Genomic DNA, 14,562 nt, shown 5'->3' with positions numbered 1-14,562 from the left:
TATGATGGGTGGGTGGGTGGGTGGGTGGGGTAATTGGAGGAGGCAGAAAAGGACGATGACGTGGTAGACATGCATATCTGTCAGGCTCGGTTCTCTATGATACTATATTGAGTATCCCCACTTTTAATTCTGAATTCTGAATTGTGAAATGTGAATTGTGAGAGTGATCCATCCTCGTTCACAGTAGATTCCCCTAATCTCACTTTAACTTTCCCACAATCTCCATTGCTTTTCTCTATTCACTTTTCATCTCCCACACAGTCAAAAATAATGTCATTATGTACATTTTTTATATAATTATAACCTTAACATACATAGCACTATATGTAGGATACTTGATATTTTATTTTTTAATTTTGTATTCCGCTGATTTAGTTATGTTATTGCGTTTATTAAGTAGTAGTTGTAAAGGAATAATTGTTTATTGTGGGTGGACAAAGGCATAGAGCTAATGACCAAATACAAGGGTTAAAATTAGTTAGGCTTATAGACTCTGACAGACTGTGTTTAGTGTAAGCTCTTACAGTAGCAGCTAGCAGCAACTACTTGACACTCAAGTTCTTGATATGTACCCTATTTCAACATGTTATTTCGTATCATTTATAATTGTTGCAAGTTACAGTAGATCTCGGTCTTTATTTGGCATTGCACAAACACTCTCTCCTTTGGCAATGAGAAAAAGACGAAAAAGAAGGAACTAAGACCCACACACATACCACTCATTCTTCTCTGATAAAAAAAGAAGGTATCCTCCTCCTCCTCCTGCGTCATTTCATTTCATATTGAGATTCAAATTATGTGCTACATTGGGAAAGCAACAAAGATCTTCATCTTCTTACTCACTCTTCTCGCTATTCTTGCTCTTCTATTAGGTTTTCGTCTTCTACGCCGCCACCACCACAATAACACCACCAAATGCTCTTCCTCCGAATATAACGATTCCTCTTGCAACCCTACCACTTCTTCTTCTTCTTCTCCTCCTACCTTTCTTCCTCCTCCTAATTTCAACATACCAACCCCTCCTTATTCATCTGATAACCCGGTTCCTCCTCCGCCTGATTCCGCCCTATACTCTCCTCCTTTGCCGCCGCCACCGCCAGAAAGTACATCTCCGAGTGTTTCAGCGCCACCCATGGGTACACCTACACCAGGTCCAGTGAATGCTATAGCTAACTTAGTACCTTAATCTATTACTCTATTCTCATTTGTATTTTTCATCAATTTTTGTAAGCTGTCCTACTAATTTTACAGCGAGGTCCCTCACATATGTATTCATTTTTCAATGTAGACACTCATGTTAACCTTTTTTGTTTCTTTCTTCTTCTATCACCCTCGCATATTCCTTTATTCGATTTACTATTATATGTTTATTGTGAACATGACTTGTCATCGGCAACAGAATCCTATCCAATCAATGGATAAGATATCATAGATATATTCATTTTCATTGTTTCTTGGATTAATTCAACAAAATTCTAATTATCATTGTTTTAATAAAAATGTAAAATAAGCAAATATTAGAAAGATAAAGCATTAAATTAATGTTTTATTTTATTAAATTCAAATAAGCTCAATAACCAAATCAAGAATTTATTTACTATATAAGCAAATTAAAAACTAAAATAAAATGAAAGAGGGAAAGTAGTAGAGGTATATAGGCTACATAAAATAATGATGTATTAGTTAGATGAAGTAGATTTATTTTGAGAAATGGTCCTTCCATCAACTGTATTTAACCTCTTTTAAGTTTTAAGGCAGAAGTCACCGTACCCAAAGGCCTAGATCGTGGCTCCCACCAATTCCAATTTGGTACACTTTTTCGTTTTAGGTAAAAATAAAGTTCATTACTGTGTTCTTTTGTTGTTGTACTTTTCCGATCATAATTACTTACTATATATTGTGGTACTTCCGGTAGCCCTTGTTCTTATTGATTCATAGGCCACTCTCTTTCAATTTTACACAATTCAGCTCAAATTTATTATGCTGAAGTAAAAATGTCTCCTGGTCGATATTGCTGTAAAATTTATCTCTACAATAAAAATAGAGTCTATATAATGAATCCGAACATCATAATCAGTTTAACTTATAGTAATAACTAATATGTTCTTTAATCATAAAAGAAAATGTATTATAATTTTTGTTTAGTTGGTGTCTTGTCAAGTAGCTTTCAAAACTATATAAGTGGTTTTAAAAAACAACAATTTATCTTTTCAGAATATTGCCTGGTGTAACACTAGATGACATAACAGATGCACATGATAAAACATCACCTTATGGAAGATATAGTTTATTTGATTTAGATTTTTTTTGTACTACTAAGTGCATTTCATGATAAAGAATTAATTTATTTTGGGTGTGTGATTGCTCTTTTCAAAAGCGTAGCTCCCAAAAGTCGAAACATTAACCTTTTGATCATTGTGAGATCAAACAAGTCTCCTTCCACCCTTACACCAACTTGGTAGTGATTTTGATTTATATTTGAAATATAGATACCTGTTGCGGTGTATGTATTTGTTACTCGTTAGACTTGGTTCATGGATACCAACGTCTGTGTACGGCATGCATCACGCCATTTTGAAGGGTTCCTGTTTAATTTTTGATTTCTTTTATTTAAACTTTGGGTTTTCACCATGTAACACTTCTTTGTAATAATATTTTAGTTTTTTTACCTAAAATAATTTATACATATTTTCTAGTCCTTCCATTTTCTGTATCGCGTAGCTCCCACTTGTGATGAAAACCCACAGCACCATTTCAATAATCGATGCCTGCATTTCCACCTGCTATAAACTCTTTTTTAAAGGATTTTATTTTAGATTATTTTTTCTTATGTTTTCGGGGTTACAAAATGGAGGGGCAATACTTAGTGCAAGAGATAACATTTTCCAATCACTGTATCCTATGGTAATGTGGTAATTAGGATAATATTAACTTAATCAATCTAAACAAATATGTTTATATATCACTTTTAAATTTGATTTTAGTATAATAGCAACCTAATCAATCTAAACAAATTTGTTTAGATGAATTTAGTTTGTTATTACCTACTATAAGTATCACTTAAAAAAAGAATGATAGTGATATAATTATAGTTGAAGAATTTTATTGTCATATAATGGTTTTGGAATATGGTGTTTGGCATCATTAATTTAGAATTGCAGTTTAGATTTTTATTTACTTTAATTCGAATTCCAATTGGTAGAGTTAGGATTGATCTAGAATCACAACTTGTATAAATGTAAGTTGTAGAAAGATGAAGATTGGGCAATTTTAACATTAATTGTTTGGAGTGTAAGATAATAATGACGTATAGTTGAGTCCTGTGCTGTGTATCCACGTAATGCATGACTCACATTCAGTGCCAAATGAACAAGTTTAGTTTAGTTTAGTTATGTGACATAGTATTAACTATATATAAATATTCCCACGCAATTCACTTATCTTTTTATTATTCTTGTTGTAGAAAGTTGAAAGTTGAAAGAAATTAAACATGGACATGGACATGGATTGCACAGGTTCCTCAACTGGTTGGCTTTATGATTATAACATTGATGTTGTTGAACATGATGACTTTATTATGGCTACAGACTCTGTTGCTTTCACCTGGCTGCCACAGACTCATACTTTCAATCATCCTGCTAATAATATCAGGTTTCTTTCTTCAACTTACAAATCTGCTATCACACCAAAGTCAAACCCCAACTCCATCATTTCTATTTCTTATTGTTCTATACAAAGTAGATAAATCTTCATGGTTACTTTTTTATTGCAGCTTGGATATGGAATACTCACTGGATTCAACTCTACTGGAAAATGGCCCTTCAAAGCGGTAATAACTATTAATGTACTGAATTTGAGTTCTGATAATAAATTGAGTTTTCAAATGGTTCTTTCAATTGCCTCTGGTAGATAATCATTAATACAAAAAAGAATACAACATCAATCAAACCTTAGTCGTTATGTATCGAATGACAACAAAATGTTCTATCATAAACATTTATCTCTTAATCTTTAGTTGCATCTGTGATTTTTCTTGGCCTCTGTATGTCTTTAATCTCTAGAAATTGGACTAACTTGGGCTTTTATTAACTCAATTTGTGATTAATTTGCCCTACATGCTCTCTCTCATAATTGTTTCCTCTAAAGCATTTGCAACTGTCACTTCAGGTTGAAGTCTGAATCATATGCATCTGGCGCCAGGGCATGTCGTGAGAAGTTACGAAGGGATAAGCTGAATGAGAGGCATGCTATTATTTTGCATCTTGTCTGATTGAGTTTAATCTTCTAAATCTCATGTCTTCAATTTGGCATGATTTTAAAGGTTTCTCGAATTGAGTTCTGTCTTGGAGCCTGGTAGGCCGCCCAAAGCAGACAAGGTCGCTATACTGAGCGATGCAGTTCACATGGTGACCAACTTAAGAAATGAAGCACAAAAGATGAAGGAGATGAATGATGAATTACTTCTCAAAGTTAGAGAACTGAAGGTGATTTTCTGTTTAGAATACTTGTTTTGAAGTGATATGATTATTTATGAAGTTTTGGTCTATGCTTTCTAATTCTCATAGTAGATGGTATCATGTTAGTATCTACGAATTGTAGTTCTGATATCTGAATTTATACTTCCTTGCAGGCTGAGAAGAAAGAGCTTCGCGACGAGAAGAATATGCTGAAGGCAGATAAGGAAAAGTTGGAGCAACAGGTCAAACTGACAAATGTGCAGCCAAGGTTCCTCCCTCATCCGGCAGTTGCTAAAGGGGCTGATGCAGCTAACCACAAGCTGATGCCTTTCATCGGTTACCCTGGAATCGCGATGTGGCAGTTCATGCCTCCTGCTATTGTTGATACATCAAAGGATCATCTGCTTCGGCCTCCAGTGGCATAAAGTGGTTTGCACATCCACTTCTTTGTTGTATGTGTGATTCAATTGTATTTTATCTTTATTTTAGTGCGAAATAAGATAAAAGTGTGCTGCTACAATCTAAACTATAAGAAGGAAATGCTTTATGTCATGGCTACAAACTATTAATGATGCATTGATTTGTGGATCATTTATGTAGGGGAAATTCCCTATTATGGGCCTTGTCTTGTTCATACTGCAGCTGCTATAGGATGAAAGTATTTAAGAAGAGTAAACCCTGAATTCAGTCCTCAAAATATAATGGTGTCATCAAATAGGTCCTTAATTCGTAACAAAAAACTTTCAAGGATCTATTTAGTATTAGTAAAATCTTTCCAGGATTGAATTTATAATTTAGTCTAGTTCGAAGTTGTCGTGAGTTTTTTAAGCAAAATGAAAGTTGGTAACTGATTGTCCTTTGTAGCATGATCCAAAAGGAAGTTTCAGTAATAGGATATAAAAGAAAATTACATTGTTGATGAGATATATTTGTTGACAAAAAACATGCTCACAGTATATTTCTGAAATTGTAACCATACCACAGCAGCAAAGAAAACACTTCAAAACAAATTCTCACATGGAAAGGAAAAACTCAATAACAAATGTAGCTAGAGTGAATTTTTTCTCATCCTTCGAATTAGAAGGACATAAGCATCATTATAAAGCTGAACACTATCCCAATGGAGAGTTGTAGGTTGCCTTTCATGGTTGATGAATCTGACAGGTCTGATGAATGTTAGTCATGGGCTAGAGGCGAGGCAATGGCTGCAAATTCATTGGAGGGATTGCTTGGAGAGAATTTAGGACTTTCCAGATGTGTTTCGAATGAAGGACTCGACACTTCGGGAATAGAGTCAGGAGATTCGGCCATTGGAGTAGTATTTTCTTCTGGAGCAAAAAGGGAGTGATGGAAATCTCAGGAGACAGTGCTGGTGAAGGAGACGCTTCTGGTGAAGCAGAAGTTGCACTGTCAAGAGTGTCTATTTCAAGCTTCATTCCTTGGCGGCAATGTCCTATTGTCCCACAGATGAAGTATCTTTTTCCTTCTGGAGTGAGAGGGATAGTTGTGGTGCCATCATTATATGACTGAATTGGGTTACTTGGTTGGCAAGAATCATAGCCTGCCTTTGAAACTTCAATCACCTTATGTTTTGGAGGGTACTGGAAAACTGCACATATTGATGCCAATGTTATCAACTTAAGAGTAAATAATTACATTCATCAGATGGAATGTGGAGCAGTTTCTTTAGATTGATGATGTATGCTAGTGGTTCAAATGATAGGGATTATCTTATATGGGATACTAGCACTTTTTCATGACTCATACTCATGATTCCATATTAAGGTTTTAAATTGTGATTGTGATTACTATTACACATGGTTTAATGTGGTGGGTAGCAATTGTGAAATTTTTTATTGGAAGATTATTACAATCATGACTCGATGGTAAAACTACCAAAACTACAATATTAAGTACTTATTACACTCTTGGATTGCAATTTAAAACCTGGTTACCTGTACTTTACTTATTACTTAATTTTTATGGCAAAGAGAAAAGGCGAAGGACACTAGGGTGTTTGATACCCGGAGGATTCAGTGTGGAATTTTGAGGTGATAGTTGTTAGAACAACTCAAGTTTGGCTCTTTTTTCCACACATATACTATATATTTGAAAACTGTTTTATCAGTTCCACTATCACAAATTTGTAACTTAGTTCACGTGTACACCCATCATTAGACCATAATTTTCATTAGGAAAAATATTCTAGAGAACCAAACAAAATCTGGCAGCACATGTCATGCAGAGTGTTTTCAAGTTTGATTCATAGGTGCTGTGAAATTTTCAGAGCTTGACCAATTATGGAGGAGGGGGCTTGTAATGAAACTTTTGGCATAAAATATTTCATATGGTAATATGTAAATTCATTTTAGCATTCAATATTACATTGCTCACTCATACACATAAGTATATGGTGTTCCACATTATATGAAATTTAAATTTACAAGACATTCATATGTAACAGTAATGTTCTTCTATATGATGCCTTTTTTATAGGCATATAACCTGAGATTTAATTTCAGCTCTGAACTTTCAGTGCATGTAAATCAGTTCATCCTCTTGACATTCTCTTATTGTAATTTCCATTTGGTCACTAGCTCTAGAGAGCAATACATCACAACAATGCCTTCTTGGTGCCTCCATCTGAATAAAGAAAATAGTTTAATTTTAAGAGTTATATTCATTACCAATACAAGGCCAAATACTAAAATACCAATAGATAAATTACCTGTTTGATGCTAAGGTCTAGCTTATTTGTGAACACTTTGATCACTTCCATTTTCTGTAGTGAAGCCATTTTGTAAGAGCGATATTGAAATGATTTTTTATAATTGCTTATGATAATGCCATCTTCACCAGAAGACACATTAACAAGGTAGAAAATGATGGGTATTTTAGAAGGGTCGCGTTGAAGTGGTCTTGTGTTGAAACTATATGCACCTGCCAAAGCTTTATCAGGCACCCATGCTTTGAATGTTTCTTGCACCTTAAGAACATCTGGCAAAAGCATATTGTTTGGGAATACTTGAATAGCATAGCCCCATGACACTGAAATAGTCCATGAAAATTGCTTGTGATAGCAAACTGTTTGTTGTAGCAACCTCTGGGAATCAACATTTGCAGCCTCAAATAAATGTTGCAGAGCTTTTGTTGTTGTCATGTTTGGAAATATTGGATTTGTGTATTCTAGGTGATGCAAGGATAACAAGGGTGTTACAGGATGTGCAGCTAATAGGCCAAACATATTTCCCTGCAAATCAATCTGTTCCAATACATAATATGGAGGAAAAAGGGTTAAGCAAATCATCAACCATTTACAAATTCATAAATGTTCTATGTCCAATGTTGTAGTCTAATGTAAAAGGTTGTATTGTTATGTTACCTGATGAAAACCTGGTTCCAATGTTAATGCTACACCAAGTTCTGTTATGCAAGAGTACACTCTGGCATCACTTCCATAGAGATATGGATACCTTTCAATACATGAATCAAATACTTTGGCCAAGACTTTTGCTAGAGAGGAACTTATAGCAAAACCACCTCCACCATAAGCCATTCCAAAACTGAAAAACCAGTTTTGCTTAATGCTTTCCGAGATTGCACCAACATAGTACCAAAGCCTATGATCATATTTGGAAAGAGTTTTTACTAAATTCTCTGTGAAGAAAATTGTGTCATCATCTCCAAAAACATACCATCTAACATCAGAATGATTCAAGGCCACAATCTCTTTCACGACACGTGCCACACGAATGGCTGATCTTAGTCCACCGCGGTACGTGTAATGAAACCGCGAAGTGTTTTGAGAGACACAGAGAGGAGGAAGAGTTGTATCATTACTAGCATGGTCTTTTTGAGAAGGAATGCTATCCACAAATACACATCCTCTCATTTGGTTGTTATTGGATTTCCACCATAATTTTGCATATTCCTTCCTTTCAGGCCATGAAGCATTACTTGAAGCAATTCCAAACACAAAGTGATGAATAGTGGTTGGTTCAAACACTACTTCTACTTGTAATGAAGAGTGCACATTTAATAACTTCGATTTTCCCAAAAGTAGCAATGATACAAGGATATAAGTGGCACAAAATAAAGAGATGATGACTAAAATGAAGTTTTTCAAAGATTGGGTTTTGGTGGTTTTATGAAGTAACAACATTGTTTAACTAGGGGAGTTATATTGTATTATTGCTCTGCTACCTTAACATGTCTCTGCTTCTAATTGTGAGAAAGGTGGCACAAAAATTTGAACTGTATTTGTATATATATATAACGAAAGAAAGTGGCAGAAAACTCTGTGGTGTAAGAAATGTTGGAAACTTATGAAGTAGATAAAAGAAACAGCTACAGAAAAAGAACATTAACTAACTCTCTTAGAATCTGGCTTCACTTTTTCGCTTTTAATCTTTTCTCACACTTGTCTTCCTTGGCTTGCTTTCAAAAGCATTGGTAATATTTATAGATGCACTCAACCCCTCAAGATGCATGTGATACCATTTTTTAAGTATATCTTTCGCCTTTTCGATAAGGAATAAATCTTTTTGAAGATATGATTGTTTTATTCCAATAAGTACTTCTTCTTGGAATTGAACATTTTACTTTTTTGATCGATCTAAAAATCCAATAGGCTATTACATTATCATTAGACCAATGTTTTGTTATTGCATGAGAAATAATTAACTTAAGCATATATATTGAAATTATAATTAACACAGAAAGTAAGAAGTTTTTAAATGTAGAGATACATGTATAAGAAATTAGACATACATGAATCAATTTAATTAGATATACATGAATCAACTAAAGTTGCTAATGTACACATACATGTATAAGAGAAATAATATAAACCAAAAAAGAAAACATATATTAGACAAATTCATAGTAAAATGAGAATTAATAAATTAGAGTAAATGAAAGGAAGTTAATCATATGATTAATAGTAAAATGAGAATTGATAAATTAGACAAATTTATGGAAAAATAAAATAACTCTAAAATAAATAATTCACCGTGGAGAAGCTTTCATTTTAAACTTTTTTCTACAAAAATAATTCAAGTTTATAATCTATATAGATTCTCAAAACAACTTTAATCTTATTTTTTTTTTAAAATGTATACCACAGAAATACGTAGAATAAGTGAATGAATCAGTTTTAATTATTAATTCGATTTTATAACAACCTTAACGTTTCAAGTATGTTACTTGAGTGTATTTGTGTGTATTCCATGACGTTGGTGTGAGTTAGAACTTAGAACCTGTTGAGTAGCGTGTCTAACATTTTAAAAAGGAATTTTGGGTTCTTTACTTTATATTTGAAGGTACCATACGCAAGATGATGATGATGTTTCATGTGAAAAAAGGTATTAGTAGTTCTTATATAATTAAATTACAAGTATTTTAAAAAGGTATTATTTTCTCTATATTGAAATAAAACTATTTATATTTTAATTAGGTCCTCTAATAATAAAAATAGTGAATTTAGTCTCTTTTTTAGATTGGAATATGCAAATGTTGGTTCCTATGTGTGTTTTCCCTGCTTGGTTTAACATACAATAACACTGTCTATGCATTTTGTTTTGGCTTTATTAGCATCAATTCCCCACATAAATTCATATGTTTATAGCTGCAAAATTTAAACATTAAATTTATCTTTCTTTTTTTATTTTTGCTATTTAATATTATAAAATTGACATATCTAATACGTAAGTTATAGAGATAAATAATACAAGTAAAACTACTTTTTTTTTGTTATTGGAGAGATCTAACATGTACATTTTGTTCCTTTATTAGTGCATAAAAATCAATTCTTCATCTTTGCATTCTCTAATTGCAATTTCCATTCCGTAATAAGCACTAGAGGGCAATACATCACAGCAATGCCTTCTTGGACTCTGCAACTGAAATACCAAAAAAAAAAGAGTTCATAATTAACTAAGTGCTATAACTTTGTAACAATTAAAAAAAAATGAAATACTATTGTGTAATATAAATTACCTGTTTGATGTTAAGGTCTAGCTTATGAGTGAAGACTTTAATGACTTCCACTTTGTTTTGTGATGCAATGTCATTAGAGCAATTTTGAAGAGATTTTGTATAACTGGTTTTAGTAATGCCATCTTTAGCAGAAAACACATTGTCTAGATAAAAAATGATGGGTCTTTTACATGGGTCACGGTGAAGTTCTCTTGTGCTTAAAGTAAATGCACCTGATAAAGCATCTCCTTTCATCCATTGACTGAATGTTTGTTGCACACCAATAACATCTGGTAAACGCCAATTGCTTCGGAATACTTGAACAGCATAGCCCCACGACACCGAAATCGTCCACGAATTTCGCTTGTCATAGCAAACTGTTTGTTGTAGCATTCTCTGGGAATCAACATTTGCTGCTTCAAATAAATGTTGCATAGCTTTTGTGTTTGTCATGTTTGGGAAAATTGGATCTGTGTCCTCTGGGTGATGCAATGACAATAAGGGAGTTATAGGATGTGCAGCCAATAGGCCAAAGATATTTCCTCGCAGATCAACCTAGTCCAATTTCACAAAGTTGTTAAAGTCGATAAAGTTGTTATTGTTAACTAAATTATGATGTATCGACATTGTTGTATGTTACCTGATGAAAGCCGGGTTCATATGTTAATGCGACACCAAGTTCTGTTATGCAAGAGTACACTCTAGCATCACTTCCATAGAGATGTGGATACCTTTGAATGCATGAGTCAAAAACTTTGGATAAGACTTTTGCTAGTGAGGAACTTATAGCAAAACCACCTCCACCAAAAGCCATTCCAAAACCAAAGAACCATGATTGCTTATAGCTCTCAGAGTTTGAACCAACATAGTACCAAAGCCCATCATCATATTTGGACAGAATTTTCACAATATTCTCTGGAAAGAAAATTGTGTCATCGTCTCCAAACACGTACCATCTTACATTAGAATGATTCAATGCTACAGTCTCTTTCACAACACGTGCCACACGAATTGCAGATCTTAGACCACCGCGGTAAGTGTATCGAAATCGAGAAGTGTCTTCCGATATACATAGAGGAGGAAGAGATGAATCATTACTAGCATGGTATTTTTCTTGTGGGAGAGTATCCACAAATACACATCCTCTCAATTTGTTGGGTTTCCACCACAGTTTAGTATATTGCTTCCTGGTGGGCCATGAAGCATTTGTTGAAGCAATTCCAAACACAAGATGATCAAGAGTGAGTGGCTCAAACACATTATGTTGTAATGAAGAATGAACCTCTAATACCTTTGATGTGCCTAGTAGTAACACAGATGCAAGGATATAAGTGCCACAAAATGAAGAAATAACTAAAATGAAATTTTGTAAAGAATGGGTTTTGGTGGTTGTATGAAGTAACAACATGTTAACAAAATGCAGGGGATATTGATATGTTACCTAATAAAAGTTAAGTGTGAAAAATGTTGCGTACAAGTTAGAACTATATAATAATTATTCAAAAAAAGTGGCATCACAATCCACGGCGTAAGAAAGATTGGAAACTTTTGAAGTTTGAAGTCACTTAGTAGAGTTACTTGACCATGTGTTAGTGAAAGTGATGAGATACTCAAACAAGTCAACCACCACTTTTCAACTACATTCCTTACTCCTTACTCCTCCTTTACGGCTTTGGCCAATGTATTCACATCAAACACTGTGCTACCTAATTTTAGCCATACTTTTATCAACTTTTTCAATCATAACCATATTATATTCACCCCTTTTCTATCAGCTATATTATATACACCTTTTTTTTATAAATGTTTTTGGAAAATATAGTTTATATCAAATGTACAATAAATATTTAACTTTTCACACCATATTTAAAGAAAGATTCAATCATCTATAAATTATGCTCAATATTTTCTTTGATTATGTGCATAGTATAAATGAAAGTTTATAGTTTTTTTTATATAAAAGGAAGTTATATTTTTTGTGGGAAAATAAGCAAAAAAAATGGAAGTTCCACCGAGTTGTTGATTTTAAAATTAGCTTATTTTTCTATTGAATGTCAATTTCCATTTTATTTTTTGCCTTTATAATGAAGTAGTAAAAGTTATAAAATATTATGATGATATAAAAATGTATATTTAAAAAATACATGTCTTTAAGTAAAATAATATATGATGACAAATATTAAAAAAATATGTACAAAATAATCAATACCTAAAAAAATCTCATATTATTTTATAAAATAAACAAATAGAAGCTTAGCAACCTCTATTTGTATAAATACTAGTAAACAAAACATGTACTAAATAAGTTTATGACCATAGCATTAAATTCATTTTTTTTATATTTTGAAAATTGGGACCTGTAGGCTTAGTCTAAATAATCTCGTGCCCGTCATGTGTTTTTATTTATTTATAAATTTGTAATCATCTAGATCTAGTTTAACAATACTTATTTTCAATTTAATAATTCAATCTCATATGTTACGTTTTTTGTGAAGGTCATATGTTACTTTATTTGAAATGAAGTACAACTATCATACTATCTCATCACGTGCAAAGGTGGTCCAGTTTAAGGTGCAAATCCAAATGTGACTACTTTATTTTTATAATATTTATAGACTGATAGTGTAAAAATTTATACCAGTATATCATTTACTATTTGTTTAAATTAGTTTATTTAAAAGTCAATCATTATTGAAAATGACTGATGGAAGTAAAGAACTCTTACACTATTGGTGTACACATTTTTTTCTCTTTTTTTAATATAGATCCTATGTACTAAAATCATATCCCTACTCATATATAAAGCAATCAAATTTTTACACATAATAAAATCACATATTACTTTAGTTTTATTTTTCATTATTCAATTTTTTTAATTGATGTCAAAATTTCATTTAATAAGACATAGTCATGCACATGATTTAAGAAGAAGTCATCATCATTTACCTTATTTATGCATAAAAGAATTTAGTATGGTTTGTTGCCAATCCTTGAATTCTACTCCATTGTTTTCATCTTTCAGCAAGTGTTTCATTTAAAATCATGAAAGGTTTTGTGACAAGTTGCTCACATAATTATGGATGTAATACTCTCTCCTTTTCTTTTCGAAAACGATAAAATCTTCATGTATGAAAATCATATCATATGATTTAGTTTTTCAAATGTGTATATAAGAAGTTAAAATTATCACCAAACATATGTGTTTATGATTGAAAGAACTTTATTAGTCTTGTAATTTTCCCATGTCACATATCTTTCCAGTAAAAAATATGAGAGATAAAAATAGATATAAATGTATATGATATTAAATATAAATAAGATTTTTTTGTACTATCAAGGTATCTCTTACCTTTTTTGTTAATGAACTAATTTCTTTTGGAGTTCGTGGTTGCCTATTCCAACAATTATCGCTCCCAATAATTGAACCATTGACATTGGAGATCAAATGAGGTCTTACACCACTCAATTACTGCCTTGTTGATATATAAATAAGACAAATGCTTACACTAAGTTAAACTAAGTCAATAATATATTATAAAAAATATAAATTATATCAATTCATCATTTGATTAATAATTATATAACATTCACATCATTTACCTCAAATTTATATATTAACTTAGATATATGGATTATTAAACAATGTTGATTTTTATTAAACATAATATATGGGATCTATAGGCTAGAAATTCTCAACCCAATGATTGACTTAATTAAATTTATGTAATATAAAAAAACTATAAACAACCTCATAATTGATATAATTTAACAGATACAAAATCTAAATGTTTGAACAAGAGATATCTGAAAAGAAACTATCAGCTAGACTCATAACAATTGTGTAGATCAGACTCCCTACTATTGATAATTAATTAGTTATAGGGTATCCCATGCACAAAAGAGATTTAATGCATGAATTCTACCACCTCATGAAAATCAGTTCTTCATATCTGCATTCTCTAATTCCAACTTCCATTAGGCCCTTTGCATTAGAGGGTAGTATGTCACAACAATGTCTTCTTGGACTCCATAACTGAATAAAAAACAATTTATATAATAGATTATAAGTACTATCATCAATTTATAATAGTCTAAATGAAATACTGCCAATGTTTAATATAGATATATA

At 32.3% G+C, this 14,562-nt stretch overlaps 6 protein-coding genes and 1 pseudogene across 7 annotated transcripts in view; 2 read left to right on the top strand and 5 right to left on the bottom strand.

Annotated features, from left to right (window-relative positions):
• LOC109357898 (leucine-rich repeat extensin-like protein 3) lies at window positions 797–1,186 on the top strand. The gene has a single exon (XM_019601954.1). It carries the CDS (start codon window positions 797–799, stop codon window positions 1,184–1,186), a length of 390 nt encoding a protein of 129 aa, XP_019457499.1.
• Window positions 3,453–5,048, top strand: LOC109357795 (transcription factor bHLH115-like). 2 transcript variants are annotated; one of them, XM_019601845.1, is made up of 5 exons: window positions 3,453–3,651; window positions 3,773–3,829; window positions 4,168–4,242; window positions 4,322–4,484; window positions 4,631–5,048. In XM_019601845.1, exons 1-5 carry the CDS (start codon window positions 3,491–3,493, stop codon window positions 4,880–4,882), a joined length of 708 nt encoding a protein of 235 aa, XP_019457390.1. In that variant the 5' UTR covers window positions 3,453–3,490; the 3' UTR covers window positions 4,883–5,048. The 2 variants fall into 2 exon arrangements, with proteins under 2 accessions (XP_019457390.1, XP_019457391.1); XM_019601846.1 differs by lacking the exon at window positions 4,168–4,242.
• Window positions 5,248–6,106, bottom strand: LOC109357897 (annotated as a pseudogene).
• LOC109357877 lies at window positions 6,795–8,864 on the bottom strand. Its single transcript, XM_019601933.1, has 3 exons — window positions 7,840–8,864; window positions 7,186–7,719; window positions 6,795–7,100 (listed from the first exon to the last, which is right to left on the bottom strand). The coding sequence occupies exons 1-3, from the start codon at window positions 8,617–8,619 to the stop codon at window positions 6,990–6,992; spliced, it is 1,425 nt and encodes a 474-aa protein (XP_019457478.1). The 5' UTR covers window positions 8,620–8,864; the 3' UTR covers window positions 6,795–6,989.
• On the bottom strand, window positions 10,171–11,896 carry LOC109357883. Its single transcript, XM_019601940.1, has 3 exons — window positions 11,074–11,896; window positions 10,455–10,988; window positions 10,171–10,357 (listed from the first exon to the last, which is right to left on the bottom strand). The coding sequence occupies exons 1-3, from the start codon at window positions 11,839–11,841 to the stop codon at window positions 10,247–10,249; spliced, it is 1,413 nt and encodes a 470-aa protein (XP_019457485.1). The 5' UTR covers window positions 11,842–11,896; the 3' UTR covers window positions 10,171–10,246.
• Window positions 12,119–14,562, bottom strand: part of LOC109358607 (peroxidase 3-like) — an 18,089-nt gene continuing 15,645 nt past the window's right edge. The window contains exon 5 of the transcript XR_002108986.1: window positions 12,119–12,130. The gene's annotated coding sequence lies outside the window, so the exon portion shown is untranslated. The remainder of the gene's footprint in view (window positions 12,131–14,562) is intronic.
• The window catches only part of LOC109358606, a 1,776-nt gene continuing 1,553 nt past the window's right edge, over window positions 14,340–14,562 (bottom strand). Inside the window, exon 3 of the mRNA XM_019602932.1 lies at window positions 14,340–14,466. Coding sequence (XP_019458477.1) covers window positions 14,353–14,466 — 114 coding nt within the window. The 3' untranslated portion in view covers window positions 14,340–14,352. The remainder of the gene's footprint in view (window positions 14,467–14,562) is intronic.

The sequence above is a fragment of the Lupinus angustifolius genome, chromosome LG10 (genome assembly GCF_001865875.1).
Source record: "Lupinus angustifolius cultivar Tanjil chromosome LG10, LupAngTanjil_v1.0, whole genome shotgun sequence".
In the NCBI taxonomy this organism is placed as follows: Eukaryota; Viridiplantae; Streptophyta; class Magnoliopsida; order Fabales; family Fabaceae; genus Lupinus; species Lupinus angustifolius.
The sequence above is the reverse complement of the archived record's forward strand: the minus strand, read 5'-3'. Positions and strand labels throughout refer to the sequence as shown.

Coding starts and splice junctions, on each gene's coding strand:
- LOC109357898 (XM_019601954.1), top strand. CDS start 797: ATGTGCTACATTGGGAAAGCAACAAAGATCTTCATCTTCTTACTCACT.
- LOC109357795 (XM_019601845.1), top strand. CDS start 3,491: ATGGACATGGACATGGATTGCACAGGTTCCTCAACTGGTTGGCTTTAT. Junction 3,830..4,167: donor GAAAATGGCCCTTCAAAGCG/GTAATAACTATT, acceptor CTGTCACTTCAG/GTTGAAGTCTGAATCATATG. Junction 4,243..4,321: donor AGGGATAAGCTGAATGAGAG/GCATGCTATTAT, acceptor ATGATTTTAAAG/GTTTCTCGAATTGAGTTCTG.
- LOC109357877 (XM_019601933.1), bottom strand. CDS start 8,619: ATGTTGTTACTTCATAAAACCACCAAAACCCAATCTTTGAAAAACTTC. Junction 7,720..7,839: donor TGGAACCAGGTTTTCATCAG/GTAACATAACAA, acceptor GTATTGGAACAG/ATTGATTTGCAGGGAAATAT. Junction 7,101..7,185: donor TAGACCTTAGCATCAAACAG/GTAATTTATCTA, acceptor TTCTTTATTCAG/ATGGAGGCACCAAGAAGGCA.
- LOC109357883 (XM_019601940.1), bottom strand. CDS start 11,841: ATGTTGTTACTTCATACAACCACCAAAACCCATTCTTTACAAAATTTC. Junction 10,989..11,073: donor ATGAACCCGGCTTTCATCAG/GTAACATACAAC, acceptor AAATTGGACTAG/GTTGATCTGCGAGGAAATAT. Junction 10,358..10,454: donor TAGACCTTAACATCAAACAG/GTAATTTATATT, acceptor TTGGTATTTCAG/TTGCAGAGTCCAAGAAGGCA.